This window comes from Hipposideros armiger, unplaced genomic scaffold (genome assembly GCF_001890085.2).
Source record: "Hipposideros armiger isolate ML-2016 unplaced genomic scaffold, ASM189008v1 scaffold_476, whole genome shotgun sequence".
In the NCBI taxonomy this organism is placed as follows: Eukaryota; Metazoa; Chordata; class Mammalia; order Chiroptera; family Hipposideridae; genus Hipposideros; species Hipposideros armiger.
Window position 1 is genome coordinate 1,028,491 of NW_017731826.1, and position 21,819 is coordinate 1,050,309.

Genomic DNA, 21,819 nt, shown 5'->3' on the forward strand with positions numbered 1-21,819 from the left:
ATCTGGTCCAGGACTTTTGTTTGTTGGAAGCTTGTTGATTACTGACTCAATTTCTTTGGTAGTAATCAGTCTGTTCAGAGTTTCTGTTTCTTTTTGGTTCAGACTTGGTAGATTGCAAGCTTCTAGAAATTTATCCATTTCTTCCAGATTGTCAAATTTGTTGACATATAGTTGCTCATAGTATTATCTTACACTTCCCTGTATTTCTGTGGTATCTTGTTATTTCTCCTCTTTCATTTTTGATTTTATTAACTTGGGTCCTCTCTCTTTCTTGGTGAGTCTGGCTAAGGGCTTGTTGATTTATCTTTTAAAAAAACCAGCTTTTGGTTTCATTGATCTTTTGTATTGTTTGTTTGTGTTTTTTTGGTGTGGATTTAATTTATTTCTGCTCTGGTCTTTATTATTTCCTTCCTCGTACTCCCTTTGGGCTTGTTTTGCAGTTCTTTCTCCAGTTCCCTTTGGTGTAAAGATAGTCTGTTGATATGGATTGTTCTTGTTTCTTTAGAGAGGCCTGCATTGCTATGAATTTTCCTCTTAGGACTGCTTTCACTGTATCCCATAGATTTTGAGTTGTTGTGTTTTCATTTTTGTTTGTCTCAAGATAGCTTTTTATTTCTTCTTTGATCTCAGTTTTGTCCCACTCGCTATTTTAGCATATTATTCAGCCTCCATGTATTTGTGCTTTCCAGTTTTTTTTGTAATTGATTTCTAGTTTTATAGATTGTGGTAAGAAAGATTCTTGATATGATTTCAATCTTCTTATTTATTGAGATTTGTTTTCTGTCCCAACATGTGGTCTATCTTGGAAAATGTTCCATGTGCACTTGAGAAGAATGTATATTGTTGCTTTCGGGTAAAATGCTCTAAAAATATCAATTAAATCCAGCTGGTCTAAAGCGTCATTTAAGGCCACTGTTTCCGTGTTGATTTTCTGTCTGGAGGATCTGTCCATTGGTGACAACGGGGTGTTGAAGTCCCCTACTATGATAGTGTTACTGTTGATCTCTGTCTTTATGTCTTTTAATATCTGTTTTATATATTTAGGAGCTCCTATGTTGGGCATCGACGTTTACTAGGATTATGTCCTCTTGTTGAATCAATCCTTTTATTATTATGTAGTGTCCTTCTTTGTCTTTTATTGTAGACTTCATTTTAAAGTCTATTTTGTCTGAAATAAGTATTGCTACTCCAGCTTTTTTCTCATTTCAATTTGCGTGAAATATCTTATTGCATCCCTTTACTTTCAGTCTGTGTATGTCTTTTGATCTGAGATGAGTCTCTTGTAAACAGAATATGCATGGGTCATGTTTTCTTATCCATTCAGCCACTCTGTGTCATTTGATTGGAACATTGAATCCATTCACTTTTAAAGTGATTATTGATAGGTGCATATTTATTGCCATTTTGTTATTTGTATTTCTGGTCTTCCTGGGTTAGCTTGTTTTTCCCTTTCTTCTGTTCAAAAAAGCCCTGTCATCATTTCCTGCAATATTGGCTTGGTGGTAATGAATTCCTTATGCTTATTATTTTCTGAGAAGCTGTTTATCTCGCCTTCAATTTTAAGTGATAGCTGTGCTGGGTAGAGCAATCTTGGTTGTAGGCCTTTATTTTGTGTCACTTTGAAGATTTCCTGCCACTCCCTTCTGGCCTGCAGAGTTTGTGTAGAAAAGTCAGCTGTTAATCTTATAGGAGTTCCTTTGTATGTAACCTGCTGTCTTTCTCTTGCACTTGAACTCTCTGCACTTCCTGAGCTTGTATGCTGATTTCCTTTACCAGGGTAGGGAAGTTTTCAGTCATTATTTCTTCAAATACATTCTCAATCCCTTGTTTCTTCTCTTCTCCTTCTGGTATTTCTATGATGTGAATGATGTTGCGCTTGATGTTGTCCCACAGGTCTCTTAAACAATTTTCATTGTCTTTTATTCTTTTTGTTGTTCCAACTGGGTGATTTCTGCTATTTTGTCTTCTAAATCACTGATCCCATCCTCTGCTTCATCTAATCTAATGGTGATTCCTTAGAGTGGTTCTTCATTTCAGTTATTGTATTCTTTAGTTCTAACTAGTTGTTTTTTATGATTTCTCTATCCTCTTTATGTCATCACTAAGTTCCTTAAACATTCTTATCATCAGTGTTCTAAACTCTGTCTCTGAAAGGTTGGATACCTCTGTTTCATTTAGTTCCATTTTTCGAGGTTTCTTCTGGTCTTTTACTTGGGTCATGTTTCTTTGTTTCTTCATTTTGGCTCTCACTCTGTGATTGCTTCGATGTATTAGATAGATCACGTATAAAGAAAAAAAAGGGAGGGGCGGCTTGAAACCCACTTTAATTTGCAGACCACTTGCTCAGCAATAGAGGGACTCTGAGCGACTCAGCACCAGCTGTTGGGGGGAACAGCTCAGTTTGTCATGTGCTGACCTCCCTCTAGACTTGAAGTGAGCTTCCTGCAATAAGCTGCTGTGTGCTCTGGAACCGTGCTCACCAGCAAATCCTCAGAGGCTGTTGAGGGCTGTCTGCTGCTGCAAAAATCCCTGTGGAGGTAAGGGCCAGGGACCAGGGGCTTAGTGTGCCCCTGGCAACACAGCTCTAGGTGGGCGGGGCAGGCCCCCAATGCACCACAGGATGTGGTCAGTGGCTCCCACCAAGTCAGAGCAGCATGCACTCCTGCATCAGCATCCAGCCCGCAGAAACTTTCCAGGAAAGCCCCAGCTGAATTACGGAGGCGCACAGCTCACGGCCCTACACTCCCAGGAAAACTCCCAGTCTCAGTCTGTCCCAATCAGCCGCTTGCATATCAGGCCGAGCAGCCCGACAGCCAATTGCCACCCAGGCAACTCTACATGCACAGTGTGGAGAGTGGGGACCTAAGGCGAGTCGCGCACTCCCGGGTCTCAATAAGCAGCCTGTTGAAAGCGGAGCACGCCTGTCAGGCGTTTCTCTGGCTACTCAGCACAAGCAGTGCGGAGGGTGGGGAACCAAGGCCGCATGCGCACGCATGCACACACGCACTCCTACACCAATTCCAGCAGACCAATGCGGTCCCATACCTGAGTCTCTGTGGAAGGACCCAACCCTGAAAAAACAGCGCTCTCCTGTGCACTACTCGTGTGCAAGCTCCACACCAGGGGAACAATGGTCCCAAAACCTCCAGCTCCTGCACCAACGGTGCTCAGTTCAGTCCTTTCCTGCAGGCTCCTGGGCCCCGCTCACAAAGCCACTCCCTCCACCAGGAACCGGGTGAGTGCTCACCAGCAAGCAAATCCGTTTGCTGGCTCCACTGGTTGTCCAGCTGCCCTCAGCCTCATGGAGTTGAGCAAAGAGAGTCCTCACTAATTTCTACTTCCAGCTATTGTAGAACTCCTCTACCCGGCAAAGTAACTCTGGGCTGGCGAGTGCAGTGTGGGGCCGGAGGGTCTCGCCCCCAACTGGAGAAGCCTCCCCACTCCTGAGGTGTCCCTCATGGGGTTCGCCCTTTCTCGTCTCCACCTCTCCTACCAGATTCGACGTGGCCTCCTCTTTAAGTCTTTCACTTAGAAGTTCTGTTCATCTAGTGTTCAGGGAACTTCTGAGGTTCAATATCTTATAAATTATTTGTAATTTTGGTGTGATCCTGGGAGGCAGTCGGCACAGCGTCTGTGCATTCTGCCATCTTACCGGAAGTTCCGAGTTAGTAACTTTTTAAGATCCCACAGATAAAGTGGGGGAGAATTCTGTGCTGCAAGTGGAAGGGGTATGCTGACGGATAACAAATTTTGTAGTAGGTTGAAAATTTCAAACTGAGAAATGCTATGACAGTGGACCAAATGAAAGGAATCAGTGTGACAGAGGAAAGGAGAAATAGAAACAAAATACTGGTCCTGCTAAAGCAAAACAAAACACATTATTCAGTGACTAAGACAATTAATAATGAAGTCTCCCTGGTATCAGTGGAGCAGATAAGTCACCCCAGGGTGGAACTCAAGCTCACTCAGGAAAGTGGACTCAGTGTTCTGAAGGCCAATCAAAGTGGAAGGTCATGGGACCAGGAGTTTCCTGTCCCCCCCCCCAATAAATGTCAAGCTCCTCCAAACTACATACATTATCTGCTGTTCTACTTCCTTTCCAGAGCCCATCCCTGCTGGATGCAACAATTTACTTAGGACAGGAAACAGTAATGTAGAAGGCAGGAGGTGGGCAGGAGCTGTAGTCATATTGGGTACTGGTAGTCATCCAAACATCCTGCTCTAGTTTAAAATAGCCCTTTACACACTGCTTCTGCCCTGACTTATATTTCTCCTACCCATTTTGGATCTCCTTTGTTTTAGGACAATCAACAACCTCCTTTCTGAAACATGAGGATGAGTTAGATGCTTCCTCCTCCTCTGTCTGATAGTATCTTTCATATACCTCTACTATAGCTATTAAATCTGTCTCCCAGATTGCCTATATGATTCCAAAGGATAGGGGCCATGCTCAACTAATCTTTAATTCCTCAGCAACTGCACAACTGGTTCAGAATCTAAATGCTAAGTATTTATAAATTCACATTTAATTTACAAGAATAATCAAATGCTACAAGTAAAAGAGAACGCTGAGGTCATCAAACTCAACACTCTCACTTTTAGATGAGAAAACAAGGGTTCATAATGGTGAAATGACTTACCCAAGTCATAGAGGAATGGAGGTGTTAAATTAGGATTTGTGTCTTTCAGTAGACTCAAGAACAATGTCTGGTACAGAGAAAACACTCAGCAAGTATTGGTCGGATGAAGTCCTTTCTTTAAATTCAAAAAGTTATTAACATATACCAGAATCTCAAATTGTAATATACTAGCAACCCCTAACTTAATCAGCAGTGCTTAAGTAGTCTTTATTAGTAAACAGGTAGAAGGAAGGAAAATATAGAGAACACAGGGTAGGGTCTTACTCATGTTACTCTCCGTTGAAGTCCTCAATTACTTTTCAAGACAGAGATGACATGCTCTTAGTTCCTTGAGGCAGTTTACTGTCCTCTACACAAACCAATTTTTATAGTTTTCACAGTCTCTTCCTATATGTGTGAGGACTGTATTTGCCAAGCAAAAAGATGGTCTTGGTGGTGGTGTTAAGAACCAATTATTTTTTCCTTAAATCCAGCCTGTTATTTTGTTCATATAATTTCTGTGTGACATTCTGCTTAGTTAGGGAGAAGGAACAGCCTGGAGTTAGAAAAGATGGGGTTTACTTCTGGCTCTGCTGCTCTTTGCAACAAGTGCTTCCTTTCAGCTCCCTCAGAATTAGCGCTCTCCTCTGTAAAGTGATGGTACCAAGGCAGAGAGGGGGCTGGCTGACCCCTTTATTTCAAACATTTTATGATTCTAAGTGCCAATCTTGAGGTAGCTTTCTACAAATGGTTTTAATGGATACAAATGAGAAATCAGTTTTTTTAAAAAGTGCTAGCTGGTAATTTAACAATTCACGGTACCAATTAAACACGTAGATATGTTGGTAAAGGGAACAAAGCAACCCGAGCATAAAATATGAACAAACATCTTATCTACCTTAGAGATGCTCACATCAAACATGTAGAGAAATATCTGACAATAAATGCAGCAAATCTATGGATGTACAAAGATCATGGGATAAAAAAGGAATAAAATTCTCTTTTAAGTAGGTCTGGAGGGTAGTGGTGCCTAAGAACCTTAATTCTTAAAAAACACCACAGATAATTCTGAAATACAGCCTGGTTGAAGATCATTTTGGGGAGTGATTTGGTAACTTCTGTGCTGCTTTTTAACAAATTTTCTCATGTTTTTAACGCTTTCATGTTTAGTAAATGATTATTGTAATGTGCACACCTTTTTTTGTACATGAAGAAAAGCACTGTATAGTTTATAATGCTGTTTGTTTCCCTGAGGCCATTTAACACTGGACTGAGCATGTAGTAGCTCTGAATGATTTTCAACGTGAGTGAAAAATGTCTGGCAGGAAAGGCAGGCTTTGAGAGAGATGAGGCAACCATGCTGTGTGGAGTCTTTCAACAAAAGAGCATAGCCCAGGCCAAGCTCATGGAGGTAGGGTGGTTCAGTGAAAACTGATGTGTAATTTAAAGCCAGCAGAGACCTCTGCAGACCCTGGCAACATTATTGATAGCTATATGCCCTCAGTATATTAATGCTCCTACACCCACATTTATAAAATACTGTATGCCTCATACTGCAGTCTGACAGTAAAGAGAAAAAGAACACAGAACAAAGACAAGACCTCACATAGATAGGCACTCAGTTAATGCTGATGTCCTTCCTCTGTCCCAAGAAAGACAGGTTACGGCCATTCTCAGGCAGATGGCATTTTCTGAGAAGAAACCCCCTCACCTGAAACATGGCAATTTCCTCCTCTCAGGACTCACACAGTCCTGGAAGGGCAGAGTTAGGGAAAAAGGAAAAACCATGAAAATCAGTCCACCTTGCAGGGCAGTCTAGTAGTCAGTCCAGCAAGACTGTAGAAATAGTTACTCTGCTCCTGTTACTAAGCTCTTTCAGCCAACCCTTCGCACACCCTCCTTAGGTACCCTCCTGTCTCCTCACACTGCACCTCCCTCACCTCTGTCCATTGGGCTTTGGATCAAACAGGCCAAGTCCCCCAACCCCCCCTCCCATACGGGTCCAAGGCTCTCTGCTCTCCTCGTAGCTCTAAGATGTGTCCATTTCTCAGGTTTTCCGATTTCTGCCCTCAGGTTCTAAGTTAGAGCAGTAAAGAGCTCTCAGGTCGGATGTGTCGCCTCTTGAGATGGATTTTTGATGCCCGCGCCGCCTTCCCCGACCTGACTCGTTTCTGGAGTGTAGGGGCTGAGATGCAACCTTTTAGTGAGGACAGTGCTGTGGGGACAGAAACCTCGGTCCCTCACGGGAACCCCTCTCGGTCATCTAACGTCTCCTCAAAGCCTCCTTGGAAGAAGGCCAGTCACCGGTGCGGAAAAGGCCAACTAACGAAGCCCCTAGGCCGGCCAAGGCCGGAGCTGTGCCGGCCAAGGCTGGAGCTGTGCCGGCCAAGCCTCGGCGGAGCCGGCCGACTCAGCGTTAGGGGCCGTGTAGTCTCAGGTGCCCGCAGCCCGGTCTTGCGGATGCAGCCACGACCGCTGCGTTCGGACACACGTGCGGCCCAGGACCGCAACTCTACCAGATCGCGCGCCCTCCCACCGCGGCCCCGCCAGGCTTTTGGGTTTCGGCGGCCGGGCGCCTGGCCCTCCCACAGCCCCGCCGCTGACGCCTCTCTGCGGGCGGCGCCAGCAGCCAGGCGCCTCTCACCTCCCCAGCGAATCCGACACCTGGAAACGCAGAATTCCGGACTGTGAACCGCGCCCGCGCCCGCGCCCGCGCCGAGGACTCCGAACTACAAGTCCCGGAAAGCTGCGGACGGATCACGCCCACTTCCTGTTCCCACCTCCAGTGCCGGTCCCGGCTACCAGCGACGCTACTCTCAAGGCGGTTTCTCAGCTGCAGGGTCTGCTGCTTTTCACTGTTGTTTGAGGTCAACAACTAGTTCATTCTCGTGATCTTCCCTGGGTTTTTGTGGTTATTACAAACGTGTAAGAAGTATTTTAGGAATACCCATGAAAGTGTTTTTCATTTTGTTAAAGTGCAACTGGGAGAAAAGAAGGTAAATATCACCTGTAATTTCGTCTTTACCTTTAAAAATAGTATTCTGAACCGAATATGTGCCACTGGGCATTTTCATTTTACCGCTGAAGTTCATTCATTTAGCAAACATTTGAGGGCCTATGATATTCCAGGAACTGTTAAAGACGCTTAAACAAAAATCACTTTGGATGTTAAATTTTAGTGGGGAAACAAGCAATAAATGTGTTACAACCTGTTATGTGTTATGGAAAAAGTAGAGCTGAGTCGGGAGGTTCACGGATGCTTGAATGGGGGTGTGTATGTTGGTGTGTGCTTTGCAATTTTAAATAGGGAATGTAGGAGCAAAGACTTTGAGGAGATGAGGATATCAGTCATGTGCCACTCAGCAGTCAGAACTCTTTCCAGAATTTTTTAATTATAGGAGGGAGGATTTTGGAGAAATGGGGCTATTCCATCTTGGCTGAAACCAGAAGTCCTTGTTTTAATTTTTCATTTATTCATATTCTTTCCCTTATGAATTTATACTTATTTTATTAGAGGAAGAATGCAATTCCAGGCCCATTGATGTTGGGCTTGGCAATGTCACTTGCTTTGTTTAATAGAATGTTGGTAGATGAAATACAAACAGATATTTTAAAAATGCTTGTGAATTGGCCTTGTTCAGTTGCACTTCTGCTATTGCCATGAGAAGAACATGATCTGGGCAGTCTACTCGCTCCAGAAAAATAAGAGACATGTGGAGCAGACCTGAACCCAACTGTGGCCTGAGGCCAAGCTTAACTATACTCAGCCTAGATCATCCAGACCCCAGCTGGCTTGTGGATTCATGAGCATGAAACAAATTATTTTTGTTGTAAGTCACCATATTTTGGGATATTTCATTATATAACAAACACTATTGTGAAAAGAGCTGACTGGTACATTGTTGCACCCTATTTAACAAACTTACCTTGACATATTTAGTCACACACCATACTGTCCCCATATGCACGCATCCTCCACAAATACACACTTCCCCCCCTCCCCAAGATTTTATTGGGGATTTGGGGGAGGGGAACAGTGCTGGGGAATGGGGAAGGGGAACAGACAAGTTGCTGTCCTTTTGTTCTTCAGTCTAGTTGTGGAGGACCATGTTGGTATTATTATTATTATTTTTTAAAGATTTTTATTGGGGAATTGGGGGATGGGAACAGTGCTAGGGAATTGGGGGAAGGGGAACAGACAAGTTGCTGTGGTTTTGTTCCTCAGTCTAGTTGTGGAGGACGTCGCTTCACTGGCCCATGTTGGCACCATCATTGCACTCTTCCCAGGCGAAGCAGATCAGTCGCCGGCTTCTGGATGGCCGCTCACTGTGGCTGCTGGCCGCTCACGCTGGCTGCTGGCTACACACGGTAGCCCATGGCAACCCACTGCCACAGGGGCTGCAGCCTACGCCGTCGCTGGCGACTCCCGGCAGCCCAGCTCCAGGTTGAGCTGTTGTTCAGCATCTTAGCTGTGGAGGGCAGTGTCACTGGCCCTCATATGTGGGATCCGAACCGGGGCCCTCTGGCATCCCAAGCCAGTTATTAACCATCGCGCCACTCGGCCGGCCCCCATGTTGGTATTATCATTGCGCTCTTCCCGGCTGAGGCAGTCGCTCACTGGCCATTGGATGGCCACTCACAGTGGCTCACGGCAGCTCACGCTGGCTGTCAGCCACTCACGGTAGTTTATGGCAGCCCCACTGCAGCCTACGCCTATGCCATAGACTCACAGCAGCTCCAAGTCTAGCTGTTCACCATCCTAGTTGTAGAGGGCGCAGCATCACTGGCCCTCATGTGGGATCCGAACCGGGGCTCTGCTGCTCAGAGCTGGTGTCCCAAGCCAACTCTTAACCAACGCGCCACTCAGCCGGCCCCATACACACTTTATTATACCTCATACTTGCCCTCTTGCGCATCTACTATACGCACCGTACTCTCTGGTCTCAGGCTCTGTTTCTCACACTCACGTCTCACTCAGTAGACCCATACACAGTTGGCTCTCACACACACATCCTATAGCGACACATACCTGTCTTAACTATTATCAGTTATACACAGACGTGGACTCCTCTGTATTGGCGTGTTCATTATATGCTGTGCCCACTCCATGAGGGGATCACCAGGGATCACACTGGAGTTATGCAAATGAGTGGTACAAACCCAGATTCCATAAGGAAGCATCATTATTAAGCCCAGGAAGTCTGCGAGGAGAGGGACAGTACACAGAATTAGAAACAACTGCTATGAAAAGCTAAGGGTCCTGGGATCATGGTAAAGAAAGCAAGCAGCTGGCCTGAATAATATGGGGCCGGGGCCAAGTGGGAGGTTTGGTAGATGAAACAATCAGAAGATGCCACGATTTCAGCAGTCTTTGGCTATGGCAGGCAGGTGCATGTCAGGCTGAATTGTTCCATGATGAACATGAAACTGCCCTGTGCTGCCTGAAGACTCTCATGTATGACCTCAGAACCCAGCCCAGGGGCAAGAAGTCAGGGTGAGAGGCGGGGCACTTTGCTGCTCAGGGTGGACTAATCACCCTTGCTGCTGGGTAGGCCCTTTGGGGCTATGTCTGAAGGAGCTCACAATATGGCAAGTAGCCTTTAACCAAAATAGTGGGACTGAGGTTCATAGGAGAGGTTTATATCTGCTTTCCAAGGCACTGATCTGCTGTATGGATCTAACAGTGTTTTCTCTTTTCAGCCCTATCCTAATCTTCAGTCCTGTCCCCTTCCCCATACAGCACTCATTTGCCATCTCTCCTCAGCTGATCCCAACCCTGAGCCCAGAGAAGGGCAGTAGTGGTGCTGCCTCCTGAGACCATGGAGGCCTGGCCAAGCCCTCCCCATCCGGGAAGCTCTTCATGTTGCCAGCGCCAGTGCTCTGAGAGGAAGCCTGGGAGGCCTTCACTTAGGATCTACATCTTCTGCCTGTTGAGGTCTTGGGGCCTGGAGGAGCACTGGTACGGGAGCACCTGGGTCTTTAGGCCTCAGCTGGGGAGACCTTGGGAGATAGATAAAAGGACTTCCATTGAATGATTTCCTCCTGGGTGCTCAGCACTGAGCTCAGGGCCTAGTGTTCATCCTTGTCTGTTAACGGTGCTGTGGAGTAAGGGTTATTCCTCACGATTCTTAAAGTGAAGGCACAGAAGATAAGGGAAACAGAGGCCGTGACTTGCCCAAGATCCTGCTGCTGGTAAATATCAGCAGTTTGGATACTGAATTGGGAGCACCTTCCCTCTCACACATTCATCTGGCACTTCATCTTCTGATCACAAATGGAACAGGCCACGAGGAAAGGAGCTTCTGCTGAATCCCTCGGGCGCCACCTCCCAGTGCAGCCTGCTGGGGGATCCCTCCAACACAAAACACACCAGGCCAAGCAGGGTGGCGGCAGATGCAGGTCCAGCCATGCTAGATTCCTAGGAACGCTGAAGAAATCATAGTAGGAACTGGAAAAGGGAGGCTGGGTCCCCATCTGGATTTGAGCCCTTTTATACCCGAGCTGGTTCCTGGCTGGAGCAGGGGAACACAGTGCTCCCCTCTTCCATTTCCCTGAGAGTTCTAACAATGGCTCCAGTTCTATTTCCCAACAGTTCCCAGTATGTCCTCAAATGCCATGAAGCCATGGGAATGGACAGGGTGATAAAGGGGTCTCATTCAGCCTTCTTCACTTTTCAGAGAATTGAGGCCCAGAGGAAAGAATAGAATTGTTCAGGTGTGCACAGGCAAGCAGGGAGGAGTGAAGAGGGAAGGAAGTGTTGCCCAGTGATGAAAGGCTTTTGGTACCACCCAAACCGGTGGAGGCAGACAGCCTCTGGGCTATAGAAACTCATCATTCTAATGCATGGGCTGCTGACTGCCAGTCAGCGTCACCCTGCACTCACTCATTCAAAGGCACTCATTGAGTATATTTTGAGTATCTTGTCACACAAAGTGCTGTTTCTCCTCGGGGCTCCACCAGTGTTAGTAGTTTCTGGAATTATGCATCCCAGCTCCTCCCCGTCAGCACTCTTCTACTGGGTGTTGTCACTGCACTCCCCCACCTTCCTTCAAACTCTCTGTGTGGACTTTCTCAAAGATGTTGAGCACAGACAAGTAGGGACACTACTGAGTGGATAACAGCTTAAGGGGCCTGCCCCAATCCAAGGTTAAATGTATTTTCATCGGGTAACCCTGCTGAAGATCTAGAAATCTTTAAACTAAAAAATTGTGGCTTTTTAGATGTTGTATTAAGATAATGGTAATGTAAAAAAAAAAAACCTGTATGGGGTGAGGAGGGTTGCCAGATTTAACAAATGAAAATACAGGATGCCCAGCTACATTTGAATTTCAGATAAACAATGAATAATTTTTTAGAAAATGTGTGTCCCCTACAATGATTGTCTGAAATTCAAATGTCACACTGGGCATCTGGTAATTTATCTGGCAACCCTAGAAGAGGGGCATGCTTCCAAGGGCTCCTTGAAAGATGCTAAGGGGTAACTAACTGCTAACTAAAGAGATGTGCTAAGCCCTGCCTTCACCTCAGTCACTGACCACAGAGAAAGAGGACACAAAGACCAGCTGCCCAAAGCCTTTCACTACAGAAGGTCCTAAGCAGCCCCCTTGGCTCACCTTCTCCTCTGTCCTCTGTCTTGCCTTCGTCTTCAGTGAAATCTCACATCTTCTCCATTTAAGAAGGCTACACAGAGCTCAAGGCAAGGGCTGTGAAGTGAGATAACCTAGGTTTAAATACAGGTTCTGCCACCAGAAAACTGGCACTGTGAGCAGGTTTACCAGTGTCATTAAGCACTGATTCCTCCTTTGTAAAACGAGGCTGACAGTACCTGCTCCTTCAGGTTGCTGTGAGGAGGACGTGAAATAACGTACGAATGGTGCTTACCACAGTGCCTGGCGGTAAAGTTAGCTGACATCGTTCTCATCATTGACCTTCAGGTGGCGGTCACCAGCTCCAAGGGTGTCTGCCCTGGTGCCTGCTGTCTGTGACGTCTCTTTCCCTGAATCTGACTTTTCATTTATTTTATCTCAGTTAATTCTCACAACAATCCTGGGAGGTAGGCAGCAGAAATTGTTGACTGTTGCAGATAAACAGACTGAGGATATGTTATTTAGCCTCTCTAAATTTTCCTCATCTGTTAAAAAAATAATGGGGAGACAGCAGCAGTTTTTGAATCTCCTCAAATCACTCATAAAAATAGACCAAGTTACTAGGATAGCAGGAGAAACATCCTGCTTGACAACATCTTCAACACCAGGGTCAGGATATCCCCCAAATTCCAAATGGGTGGGGTCAAACCACCCCTAGGCTTCAGCAGCTGTGCCTGGGTCCTGGAATCCAGAACACAGAAACTGCCAACTAATAGCCCCCCAAAAAGAGAGCCCTACTCTAAGTGGATTTATCAGCAAGAAGCTGATAATACCATTGAACCTGGGCTAAGTTTCTACAGGCTCCTGCATAAGCTCCAGTTTATAGGCAAAGCCAGAAGACAGCAGGAAACTGAAGAAGCCAGGGCTCTTTGGAGAAATGGCTGATTCCTGGCAAAGCATAGTGTGATCCTGAGACAGTTTGTCTGCCAGAGAGCAAGGAAGCACCAAAGACTATTATGTCTTAAGAACCCAGGGCCAACTTGAAGGGCTCCCCTATTGCATTCAAACAAACCAGGTGTAAAAGAAATATTTGAGGCACTTTGGGAGATTTGAATATGGACTGAATATTAGATATTAATGAATTGACCAATCAAATGGGAATAAGCAAAGGGTACGTATTCAGAGCTTGCAATGGCAAGAAAGTCAACTGCCATCACTTGCATTTTGGCAGAGACACAAAAGCAGACAGAGAAAGCTTGATAGTAGAAAAAAGGGAAAGCTTCAGGTGTGCCCTGAGTGGAGGCTGTTGGCAGGGCAAGCAATGCCGCTAATTGGAAGAGGGCATCCTAAATGATTGTGAGGGGATTATATTTGGCTTTCTCTTGGGGGGGGGTCCAAAACTGGAAATGAGAACAAAAGTAGGGATGCTGTCAGTTATTAAGCAAGACCTGACTGTTGGGGGCAGTTGGTACAGGAGTTACTGTTTAGTGTCCTGGGATGGTTGCTAGAGATGCTCGTCTGAATTCCCACAAGTCTGACTTATAGCAGGCTGGCTTCCTGGGCTGGTTACTGTAGATCATGGGTTGGTTTTCTGGGCTGATAGTTACAGATTGTTTTCATATATGGTCTTGCTATTGCCCACTTTCATACTCAGTCTCTCAAACTATTTATTTTTAAAAGCATGACAATGATACAACGTAAAAAATATGATAAAGTGCCCTTAGGTAAGATTTATACAGTAATCCCCCCATCTATGATTTACCCTCCATCTGCAATTTTGCTTTCCATGGTTTCAGTTACCTGTGGTCAACAACTGTCTGAAAATATTAAGTGGAAAATTCAAGAAATAATTCATGTTTTAAATTGTATGCCATTCTGAGTAGTGTGATGAAATCTTGTGCCATTCTGCTTCATCCCACTTGGGACACATGCGCATATATCCTGTTGTCCAGCGTTTCCACGTTGTCTACACTCCCCGCCTGTTATCACTTAGCAGCTGTCTCAGTTATCAGGTCAGCTGTCTCGGTATCAGTGTGCTTGTGTTCAAGTAACACTTATTTTACTTAATAATGGCCCAAAGCACAAGGGTAGTGATCTGGCAATTTGGATATGCCAAGGAGAAGCTGTAAAGTGCTTTCTTTAAATGAAAAGGTGTGTATGTATAGGAAAAACAGTGTGTATAGGGTTTGGTACTATCCTTGAATTCAGGTATCCACTGAGAGTTGTGGAACGTATCCCCCAAGGATGGCGGGGAGGGCAGCTACTGTACCTGATTATTTATAGACTAAATAATCTAGGAAACAAAAGGGGAGGGGAGATTGATAGATAAAAGAAAATTGGCACAATCTTGATATTTTTGAATCTGAGTAATGGATACATTGAGGTTCATTATATTATTCTATGTTGTGTATATTTTGAAATTTCCATAACAAAACGTTTTTGCTATTGGGGATACTAATAGTACCTATCGCATAGGGTTGCTTTGAGGATTAAATGAGATAATTCAAATAAAAGGCTTAATACAGGGCTTAGCATAAGATGAGTCATAGTTTAGGTTTTCTGAGCAATTTTATGGCATTATAGCATGATTATATGGAATATTATGTAAAATTGTACTACAAAGGCTGTTTTGGAAGCTGATTTTTTTCACTCAACAATATTTTGTCAACACATTTATGTAACTTATACCTATTATCTGCATTGATATTTGTAATGGCTGCCTAGTATTCTGTCATATGGATTTACTATAATTTATTTAACCAATCCCATCTTAATAGTGAGTGTTGAACTTAATCTTAGCTCCGAGCTTCTGGAAAATAACAACACAGACTAAGAAATCTCCCAGATTTTGTTTTCTGAAATCTCCCCACCCTTTTGTGTTTCAGAAAATGGCTGACGGCAGAAAACCACACTTCCCAGGTATCTTAGATATGATCCACCTCCACTCTTCCTACTATTGTGTTGTTGGAAAAGTCATGATGCATTTTTGCAACAAAAAACATAGAAAAAATACGTCATGACTTTTCTGACAACTCAATATTTTCTTACTTGCCTTTCTAAAGCCCCAGAGCCCCTTTCTTTCTTTTCTTTGAGACATTCATCATTAATGAATATTCTCCCTACTGCAATAGCCTGAATAAAACCAGCTCCTTAATTGTCCGGTGCATTTTGTCTTTCACAGTACACATACTGTTTTTTATTTTTCATTTTTATATACAGCACTACAATAAACATTCTCCCACATGCACCTTTGGATACTTGATTATCTCCTTAGAGCCAACTCCCCAAAGTGAAATCACTGTGTCACAAGATATGTTTACAATATGCTCTTATCTTCTTTCCTCCAGACCCCTCACTTAATTAAAGTTTTCACTATCCCAGACACCCCAGAGTGATGTTTTGAGAAACAAGGCTGGTCATGGCTCATGATGTGTAAAACCTTCAGAGACTTCCCGTTGCCTATCGAGAAAGGTAAAATAATAGTAATCATTACTATCACATCCACATTTACAAGCCCAGTTTAGACTCAGACTCCATGATTTCTTGATGGTGGATGTCTTAGTCTGCTTGGGCTGTTATAACAAAATACCATAGACTGGGTGGCTTAAACAACAGACTTTAATTTCGCACATTTCTGGAGGCTGAGAAGTCCAAGATAAAGGTGCTGGCAGATTCACTGTCTGGTAAGGGGTCTCTTACTGGCTTGTAGACAGCTGCGTTCTGGCTGTGACTTCACATGATGGAGAGAGACAGAGCAAGCTCTCTTGTATCTTTTTTTTAACTAAGGGCAGTAATCCCATCATGAGGGTGCCACCCTCATGACCTCATCTAAACCTCTTCAAATGCCATTACATTGGGAGTTAGAGTTTCAACATATGAATTGGGGGTAGGAGGGGTGATACAAACATTCAGTCCACAACAGTGGGTTTACTGACCATGTTTTTGGCTACATGGCCTCCTATTTCAGATCACTCTAGACCACTGACTTACTTCCCTAGCATGCCCGGCTCCCGACCTTCACTCTCCCTCTTGAGCCCTTCTCCCATCTTGGCTGGGAGACAGGTCACACAGCTGAGGAATGAACAAGACCAGTGCAAAGGAGATGCTCAGGGAACTTGGTCAGCAGTTCCTCAACTTGGTCTGTGAGGAACATGCTTTTTCATTGCTTGAAATCAAAACAGGAGTACTTAGAAACCAACCAACCAACCAACCAACCAACCAACCATAAACAGCTGCCCCAAAATAACATAAAACATGTCTGGCAGATCCTCATCAATTTGTAGCAAAGGGTGCCAATCTTGGCTGCACATTGGAATCATTTGGGATGCCAAGACCACATTCAGAGCATTAAATTCAGAATCTCTGGACCTGAGACGCAGGCACCATCACTTTTCGAAGCTCCCCAAGTGATACCAATGTGCACATGGACGGGATGGAGACCCTGACGCAGGACTGTATCCCAGACTACATTTCCCAAAGGCTTCCGTGATCACGTCCGTTTCCGGCCCTGCCCACCTCTGCTTGAGTGGGGCAAGCGCCGCTTGCTCCGGCGTCTGGGCTGCTGGGACTTATTGAAAGTAAGGGTCTCGGTGCTCGCGGCCCAACCCCCGCGGCTTGGTCCGGGAACAGCCGCTGCCCAGCTGGGGCACTGAGACCTGGCACGCCCCTCCTTTCCCCGGGAGTCAGGGCAACAAAGGGCCGGTTAGGAGGGCACTGGCAGATGTGGCCCCGCCCACGGAAGCCGAGCGGTGTTGAGTGACCCCCTGAGTCTGGGGCATCCCGGGAAGCTTCAAGGCTTGTGCTGAGGCTCAGAGATCCAGTCGCCCACGAAGCTTAACACTCCGATTGGTAAGGTGCCGGACTGAGTCACAGCCAGAGTTTGGCGTGGAGCTTGCTTCGAGGCCCGGCTCCAGGTAGCATGTTCGATCATGGCCTTTCTGACCTTACACACCTGCACCTGTCTACCTTTGTTGGGAGTAGGAAGGTGGTAGACTGATCGCGCCCAGCTTACGGAGAGCAAATTCTAGGTAGTGTAGAACGTGGAGGGAATTCCTCATGTTTCCTTTCTTCTTTCCTTGGTTTACTCAGGATCTTTGCTTTTCCCTGGGAGAACAGTTCAGGAAACAGATGGCTCCAAGACTTGTATCAAGAGCCCAGATACAGGCCAGTTTTTTCCCTTATCCTGAGAATTCACCATCGTTTCAAAGTAAAGTTAGGTTTATGCCTCTTGCCTGGAAGATGCTTTGCTAGGTGTAGGGACCAAGCTGCCCTAGCCAGTCCTGGATGGGTGCAGCTCTGCAGAGAAGGGCCGCCTTTCCCCACTGTCATTCCTTTGTGTCCTTTCTACCGGTTATAGTCATTCCCCAAATAGATTATTGCTATCCATGTTTTCCAGAGTGCTAGAAACTGAAAAAATACTTAATAGGTATGGGCATAGTTGTTGCCTCAAAGGCATTGTGCTGTCTCACAGAAGATGAAAAAGATTTACCCTATAAAGACACAGCTAAAGTATCAGCGAATGACAACCATAACACAGCAGTGGCAGCACTCTCTTGACCTTCAGGGGTCAGAGGAGGCTTCAGGGTGGGTTGATGGTGGTGGTGATCATTCTAATTCTTCTTGAAGAATAAATGAAATTTGCCTAATTGTGGAGGATGTGGTGAGTTTGGGAAGGCGTTGCAACATGAGTGAAGACATTACATCTGAACCATGAGCAAATTGTCCCAGAGAAAGTTGGAAACATTCAGAGTTTAGAATGCCAGCCTGGAGTTTGCCCTTATCCTGGAGAAAACTGGGTGTTGACAGATTTTGAGGAGTGACTGAGAGTAATCAGCATTTTGAAAGGAAGTAATCAATATTTGAATATTTATATACAAACTAAGAGTTACAGAAAAAATTTTAAATTAAAGATTACCCACATGTCTACCATGCTAACAAGTCAAATTATTTCATTTGAAACACCTTTGCATATGCGGATTTAGGCCTACTCATTTTTTCCTTTTAATATGTCATAACCGTTTCTTCCAATTAGCTCCATAGCCTCATTACCACTTGTTATCATTGCTTTTTATACTACAGTATAAAAACAGTCCTGTGACCTTGAGTAAGGTCTTTCAAGTCTCCGAGCCTTAGTGTCCTTAGCTCTAAAATAGATACAATAATACTTTATACATTTGTGGTGGAAATTCAGAGAGATTGTGTATATCTTAGGGCTTAGCACTGTGCCTGGTACTGATTAAGTTGCTAGTGCTATGAAAAACAATTAAAAATATTTTTTAATATTATACCCCAGAATAAGATGATAGACCCCATAAATTCGAGGAGAAAGCCAATATCATTGTGAATGTCTTTCAGAGTTTCTATTAATTTGTTGATTGACAAATCCTTGAATCCTTCCATGGCCAGGCCGCGTTGTAGGCTGGGGAGACAACAGTGACCCAAGTGGTCCCTGAGGACACTGACAATAAATTGAAACCTCTCCTGCTAGGTAGGGAGAAATCCTGTGAAGAAAAATAAAGTGGATAAGGGGATAGAGAGTAGTAGAAGGTAGGAGAAGAGAAAAGAGAAGACCATTTTGATGAGCTGACATTTAAGCAAAGACCAAGAAAGTGATGGATGAGCTAATGCCAGGCCTGTAGGAGGGAGCATGATAGGCATGCTGGCAGAGCACGAGGGCGGCAGTGTGGCAGAGTGAGGGGTTACCACCTTCCCTCACCCCTTGCTGGGTTTTCCAGCTTATTATCTTTTAATTCTTTGTTTCCATGAAACGAGTCTGCTCTCTGTGTCTGTCATATACTTTCCCTCGATGCTCCCACTTCCCTCCCTGTAAACCATCTGAGCTCTCAGAAACTGACCTTGAATGTCTTGCTTCCCTTCTCCAGCAAGGCCTGCCTGGCTCTCTGCCTGGGGCCAGGGTGTAAACGGTTCCTGGATGAGCAGCATGGGGTTTGATTTTGCAGGGATCACTGACTTTAACCAGATTGAATGGAGACCCCAGGATGCTGCTCAGTGGGACCTGCAGAGTGTGATGCTGGGAAACTGGGAATCTGTTGTCCGAGGTAAGGATGTCTTTCTCTTTGACTCAGAATTGTTCTGCTGGGCAACTCTTCATTTCACAGCGTAAATGATTTGGGGTATTCAGAAATCTTAAATGAGTTTTGTTGGGCTTAGAGGCTGGAGTCTGTGTTCCTTCTACCCCTCAGAAAGGTCAGAGCTGTATAGTGTAAGATGGGCAGTTTTGTATGCAGCCGAGCCCAGCTCTCTAAATTTTCCGTGTCAGGATTCATCTGCCATCAACAGTAAGTAGGAGCTTGTCATCCTCAAAAAGGCCCAGTTTTCTAACTAACTTCCCCTCCTGCACATCTGTAACCCTTGATACCAGCCACTTGGCCTCTGACATATCCATGTTCCTTGTAGACCATGTGAGATTGCAGTCAGGGGGGACTCCCTGTGCACATAACCACACTTACATTCCTTTTCTTTCTCTGACAGAGCTTCTCTCCTCCAAACCCGAAGTAATCACCCAGTTGGAGCAAGGGGCAGAGGCGTGGATGGAGGTACAAGAAGTGCCATCATGTACTTACCTGTGCAGGTAAGTGGGGCGGGAACCATTTCAAGCAGCAGCTCAGCACCGCAGCTAATTTTAGAATGCCTGTGTCTGCAGAGGGCTGGGGCACTTTACATTAGTTTACTCTTTGTCATCCTCATGCTAAATGACTTGGCCCTTTTCACTTCATTCTTTCCACTCCTGTGGCGAGCTGCTCCCTTCATGAGGGCCTCAGGCCCATGACTTCCTGCCTTGAAATCCTCAGTCTCTTTTGTGTTGTTTCCTTCTCCATTTTCAGGCACTTGTCAGGCTCTCCTTTATTTGTTTCTACCTTCTGTTCATTCTCAGTTCCTTCCAAACTCTCTCATGGTTGGCTTGTTCAGTGACTGTATAACCTTTCTAGTTATTGTTAATATTCATATCCCTGATTAGATAGCAGCAGTGGCAGACTCCAAGTATAAGCATAGTTTCCTAACTCAGATAATTACGATTCTGAGCAAACAAATTGATAGGGAAGCATTTTCTTCCCTTTTCTCCTGGGTCTTTTATTTCTCTTCTCTGTTATCCGTTGCTCCTGGTGCTCATTTTTTCTATGTAGACTTTGCATAAATTTCTGTATGTCACGGTCTCTGTTTCATAATTTATTTCTGAATCTTCAAACATGGCTGTTTCTCTCATCTAAAATATTTATGCTGTCAGTATTCCTACCTTTAAAGCTAATTCTATTTTTGTCTATATCATCTTCAGGGAAACTTTTATAACTGTATTTCATGGAAAATCCAGTGACACATAATCTTACTTAACGTACTTTTTTTTCATAATGCTTTTCAGTAGTTCTTTTTGTTTTTACTGTGTTTAACTTTTTCCCCTTCTAAATTCTTGTGTAGATTCTTTATAGAGTGACAGTAGTAACTGAGTCTTCCGTATTCTTTGTTCTTTCTGTTTAGTTTTGGTATTTTTTGAAATAGGATGTTAAAATTTAGATATAGTAAAAACTAGCAGTGTTTCCTCTGATACTTGTTCTGTTTAGAGTTCTAATAATTCTTTATACAGAGCTTTCACAAGCATTCAGTATTTTAAGTTTTCCCCCTTTATTGCATACTTGTTAGTTTTTAGAAATGCATATAGTGCAAAATTCAGATGGTTCAAATGATATGCAGCTTCCTTCACATACCTCCTTTCCTATCACCCAGTTTCCCTCCCAGAGGCATCCTTGTATGTTTCTTGTGGAAATTTCTAGACATAATGTATGCTTTACAAGTGTATACATTTTTTTTTAAAGCACATGGTAGTACAGTATTCGGTATCTTGCTTTTGTCACTTATATCTTGGAAATCATTTCATTTAGGTACATTATTTAAAGCCACTGTTTTTCCCTTTAATGCCTACATAATGTTCTGTTTTATGGATATATTGTAATTTACATAATCAGTTCCCTATTAATGGACATAATAAGTATGAACAATGTTGCAGTGATTATCTTCATATCAAATCTCTCAAGTACAAGTAAATCTATAGGATAAATTACCAATATCCCTAGAGATTATATACATTTGTATTGCTAATGACAATGAATGAGGCCAGTCTGTCAACACTGTCATTGACAATCTGCTATTTAAAAGTTTTTATTTTACTGTAATTTTGATTTGCATTTCTTTTTTCAGAGGTGTAGTTGAACTTTTTTTTTTTTTTAAAGATTTTATTGGGGAATTGCAGGAGGGAAACAGTGCTGGGGAATCTGGGGAAGGGGAATAGACAAGTTGCTGTTGTTTTGTTCTTCAGTCTAGTTGTGGAGGATGTTGCTTCACTGGCCCAAGTTGGCACCATCATTGTGCTCTTCCCGGGCAAGGCAGATCAGTAGCTGGCCTCTGGATGGCTGCTCATGGCAGCTACGGGCCGCTCATGCTGGCTGCTGACTACACACAGTAGCCCATGGCAACCCACTGCCACAGGGGCTGCAGCCTAGGCCTTCGCAGGTGACTCACGGCAGCCCAGCTCCAGGTTGAGCTGTTGTTCAGCATCTTAGCTGTAGAGGGCAGTGTCACTGGCCCTCATATGTGGGATCCGA

The 21,819-nt window shown here is 44.4% G+C and overlaps 2 protein-coding genes across 6 annotated transcripts in view; one reads left to right on the forward strand and one right to left on the reverse strand.

Moving 5' to 3' along the window:
- ZNF239 (zinc finger protein 239) overlaps positions 1-7,294 on the reverse strand; it is a 30,070-nt gene extending 22,776 nt beyond the window's left edge. Inside the window, 1 exon segment of the mRNA XM_019666597.1 lies at positions 7,264-7,294. The gene's annotated coding sequence lies outside the window, so the exon portion shown is untranslated.
- An 84-nt stretch (positions 7,295-7,378) lies between these two features.
- The window catches only part of LOC109395543 (zinc finger protein 485-like), a 23,718-nt gene continuing 9,277 nt past the window's right edge, over positions 7,379-21,819 (forward strand). The window contains exons 1-4 of one of the 5 annotated variants that reach the window (XM_019666596.1): positions 15,108-15,124; positions 15,553-15,676; positions 19,165-19,263; positions 19,697-19,796. In XM_019666596.1, coding sequence (XP_019522141.1) covers positions 15,631-15,676; positions 19,165-19,263; positions 19,697-19,796 — 245 coding nt within the window. In that variant the 5' untranslated portion in view covers positions 15,108-15,124; positions 15,553-15,630. The other 4 variants (XR_002126683.1, XR_002126684.1, XR_002126681.1 and 1 more) reach the window with 4 other exon arrangements.